The sequence below is a fragment of the Trifolium pratense genome, linkage group LG2 (genome assembly GCF_020283565.1).
Source record: "Trifolium pratense cultivar HEN17-A07 linkage group LG2, ARS_RC_1.1, whole genome shotgun sequence".
Classification (NCBI taxonomy): Eukaryota; Viridiplantae; Streptophyta; class Magnoliopsida; order Fabales; family Fabaceae; genus Trifolium; species Trifolium pratense.
Genome location: NC_060060.1, coordinates 7,999,506 through 8,003,931, shown reverse-complemented (window position 1 = coordinate 8,003,931; position 4,426 = coordinate 7,999,506). Strand labels below are relative to the sequence as shown.

Genomic DNA, 4,426 nt, shown 5'->3' with positions numbered 1-4,426 from the left:
TTCTTGATCCATTAAAAAGAGTTTTTCCAGTAGATATTTGCTTAATTTCACATGTATGAGTTTTAAAAATTACTTCAAGACCATTATCACACAGTTGACTAATACTTATTAAGTTATGTTCTAGACCCTCTACATAATGAACATTTTCTAATTTAGCAGAATTAATTTTACCTATTATACCTTTACCTTTGATACTAGCTTTTTCATTATTACCAAAGGTAACGGTTCCTCCTTCCTTTTCCTCAAGGGAAAGGAAGCTGTGTCTGTCTCCGGTCATGTGCCTCGAGCAGCCACTGTCCAAGTACCATGGCTTTTTCTTGACTGCTAGCAGACATTCCTGCATTTGAGTTTAGTAAGACTTTTGGTACCCATAGTGTTTTGGGTCCTTGATGGTTAGTGTTTTTAAATGGTATTTTCTTATGAGGTGATCTTTTGTATGATTTCTTTTGAAAATAGTTTTGGAGATTATCTGGAGAATGATCTTTTACATGGTGTGTAGATCTTTTCTTAAAGCAAAAGTATCTTATATGTCCATGTTTATGACAGAAGGAACAAAATAGTCTTTTTATTTTTTGATCCTTTTTAGGTAAGAAATTTTTATCATAAATTGTTTGATACGTTTTAGAACCTATTCCATCTTTATCAACAACTCTTTGTTGAACTCCTATAATATTTTCAAAAGTTTCAGTAGCTTTCACACATTTGGTTATGTCTTTTTCTAAAACTGAAACACTTTGTTTTAGTTCTAAGTTTTCTTTTAACTTATAAACTTTATCTAGATCATGCTGAGCTTTTTTTAAAGTTTCTTCTAAAATTTTATTTTTAGTTTTATATTCATCTTTTTCTTGAATTATTCTAGTAAGTTCAATTTTAAGTTGATCATATTTTTGAGCAGTAATTTGTGAATCATATAAGAGATTATCAAATAATTTTTCAGTTTTCATGCATGATGAACAAGGTTCAAGGTTTACCTCATCAAAGTCAGTTCTTGTCATTAGGCAAACATTTGCTTCTTCTTCTTCTGGTATTTCTTCTAGATCGTCCCATGTAGCCATCATAGATTTGTAGGGAGGTTTTCTTTGCTTTAGATTTGGACATTCATTTTTGTAATGTCCAGTTTGATTGCATCCGTAGCATTTTACTTGGCTTAGGTCAGCTTCATTTCTTCTTGGTGGGAATGATCTTTTGATTTGATTTCTTCTCATCATTAGCTTTTGGATTCTTCTCGAGAGAAAAGCCATTTCTTCCTCATCGTCTTGTTGAAGATGATTCTCTTCATCACATCTTATTTCTCTTTTTAAGTTCTCTTCTACTTGTGATTCTAGAGCAATCATTTTGTTCTTTGCTGGTTTCTTTTCTTGAAGTATTGCTTCATGAGCTTTTAAGGATCCAATGAAATCTTCCAGATCCATTGTTTTGAGATCTTTTGCTACAGTTATTGCAGTTACTATGTGTCTCCATTCTTCTGGTAGACATCTTAGTAGCTTTCTTATTCTCTCATGTGTGGTATATTTTTTACCAAGAGAATTTAGCTCATTTATGATAACTGTAAACCTTCCATACATTTGATCTATAGTTTCACTGTTACTCATTTCAAACAGTTCAAACTTTCTTACTCCTATGTCAATCCTTGTTTCTTTTATGTGGCTGGTTCCTTCATGGTGTGTTTGAAGAGTGGTCCACATATCTTTGGCCGTCTTGCATTCCATGATCCTGTCATATTCTTCCCTGCACAAAGCACTTTTAATAAATAATTGAGCTTTAGTGTTCAGTAGTACCCTGTCAGATTCTTGAGTTGTCCACTCAAGCTGTGGTTTTGGTGTGAATGAGTCTTTGACCAGTGGAGCATAGTCTCCAACTTCTACTACAGCCCACATATTGATATCTTGTGACCTAAGAAACAATTCCATCTTGTCTTTCCAGTAGTAGTAGTCATTTCCTTCAAAAAGAGGTGGTCTATTTGATGATCCTCCTTCTGAGATGAATTTTGCAGGTTTAGACATTACTTCCTTCCTGAATCTTTTCCTCAAGCACTTGTTAGATGCTTAGCTTTTAGAGGCAGTGCTCTGATGCCAATTGAAGTAACAAAGTTTGTCACAAGAAAGGGGGGTTTGAATTGTGACCCTTTAAAAATTTAACTGCAAAACAATTTAAGCACAATAACACACTACGATAGTAAATGGTTAGATTAACTGGAGAACGTTCTCCTCGAATGTAAATGCAATATAGTGATTAGTGTGAGTTAGTGTTTGCACAAATAAAAGAGTAAGGGAAGAGAAGATCACACAAAGAATTTATCCTGGTTCACCCCTTAATAGTATGGGCTACTCCAGTCCCCACTTGCGTGAGATTATCCACTATAATCTAGACCAAGATTACAGAAAACTTCCCTTTGATCTAAGCCCAGATCAAAGAACCCTTTATGACCTAAATCCAGATCACAAAGTATCCAGCTATAACCAGCTGCTCTACCTCAATCAATTATACCCAATTGACTTGAGATAATCCTAAGGTTTTTTTCAACAATTTCTTTGGATCTAAGCTTATACACCTAACCGGATGTGAAGCTTACAAATTGATACACTCAAAGTACTCTACAAATATATGATCCTAGATTTCAAAAGAGCTTTAGAGTAAGAGTGAAAAGGAGAGCTTGTTTGAATGTATTAGATTGCTTTGTGTGCTTGAAGTTCTTGCTCTTCCAATTAAACCAACGTGCTATTTATAGATGGAGATGCTCCTTTGTTGCTTGGACATCACACATATCCGTTGTGAGTGGAGAAATAGCCGTTGAGAGACAAACAAACCAGCCCATGTGATTCTGTCCTTCAGATGCTTCAGGAGACCGTTCTTCTCATGGTCTCTGACAGTTACTTGTACTTGTTGGTCAGAAATATTCTTTGGCCAACTGTAAATGGGTTGTCTCTGAGTGTATATCCGTTGCAAATGTATTTCCCATGTGGGAAAATAAGATTTGAATTCATTTGGATAAGATTGCCACCTAAGTGCAGAAACTGGGAGATCATTCTCCAGGACGTTGGAGACCATTCTCTGAGATGGTGTGGATAAGGTCCAACGAAAATATAGCTGTTGCAAGTTGTTGCAAGTTGTCAACCAGCTGTAAACTCTTCATCAAAGGCATAGAGTAGCCACTGTTCACTTGTCCTTCAAAGGACACATGAATAGTGAGATAAGTACTATTTTATGGGAGAGTGTAGCCACCCATGTCATAAGCTTGTACTTTGGATCAGATATGAACCTTCATTGCAAGCTGTATGTACTTGTTGCTGAGTTCTCATTGGTCTAGATTAACTTCTTTAATGATGTCCTTGGAGAACATAAAGCCTTGTTGCAAGATGTGAAGTTATTATTCCTTAAAGAAGCTTATTCGAGTAAGCTCAAGAACCAAAATCAATTCCTTGCCTTAAATGACTTATTTGCACTGTTATGATCCTTTAATAAGTCCAACTTAAAAGTTCTTTCTTGTCTTGTACCAGTTGACTTGAATAAGTGCTTATGCTTTAGAACACATAAGTCTGGAGACCAATCTGAGATCATTCTCTTGAGGCAGATTTGTCTAAAACGTGCTTGATTCTTTTCTTATGAGTGAAACAAGGTTAATTTAATCCATTGCATCTGTTCTTAAATTAAATCACTCAAGAGCACTTGTTAGATCACAAAATGATCAGAATCAAATTAAAATTTAATTAAGGGTTGTTATCTTTAAAACATCAAAATAGGATTTTGTCTCAACAGTCATAACTAATTTTGTGAATTCATCGAGGTAGAGTAATTGTAGTTGTAGGGAATAGACACCTCTACCAAATAGTTAGAATTAAAGGATTCTACGAGACCTAATCGCCATACTGTATATCTTGTCATAAGAAAAAGATAGAAATTATACTTTTAAGGAAAAAATGCAAAAATATAAAATTAAAAAAATGAGTTAGGATAAAAATTACAATAAATATAAAATGTATATATTTTACATAATGAAATACTGTAATATAGTATTTTTATTTAAGTGTGATTACGTGAGAAGTGTAAATACTTGTTCATATAAATATTTTTTCCAAAGTTAGAGGCGAGCCATGAACTGTTCCCAAAACAAGCACTGGAGCCATCACAGGCTACGTACACCTACGTTTTGTCAGAAAACAATTCCATACTTCTCCTAGTAACTTAGCCTTCTTAAATCATAGCCATTGAATTTCTAGGTTGTAAATTAATGGCTACTATTACATTTGGGCATGATACACAGTTTTTATTCTTTGTGTATACTAAACGCCACCCAACTTGGGCTGCGGGGTTGGCGCAACTTGTTTTTATAATTATAATAATAAAATAATAACATAATGTAAGAAAGGTAAGGGATACTTCCTAGTTCCTACTATTCTAAATATGGCGCAGTCTAGCGTGGGTAGTT

The 4,426-nt window shown here is 34.4% G+C and overlaps 1 protein-coding gene across 1 annotated transcript; it reads right to left on the bottom strand.

Moving 5' to 3' along the window:
• Positions 1-242: 242 nt before the first annotated feature.
• On the bottom strand, positions 243-1,709 carry LOC123904097. The gene has a single exon (XM_045953785.1). The coding sequence runs from the start codon at positions 1,707-1,709 to the stop codon at positions 243-245; it is 1,467 nt and encodes a 488-aa protein (XP_045809741.1).
• Positions 1,710-4,426: the final 2,717 nt, after the last annotated feature.

Excerpts from the sequence above, each read along its gene's own strand:
- LOC123904097 (XM_045953785.1), bottom strand. The coding sequence starts at position 1,709 with ATGGAATGCAAGACGGCCAAAGATATGTGGACCACTCTTCAAACACAC.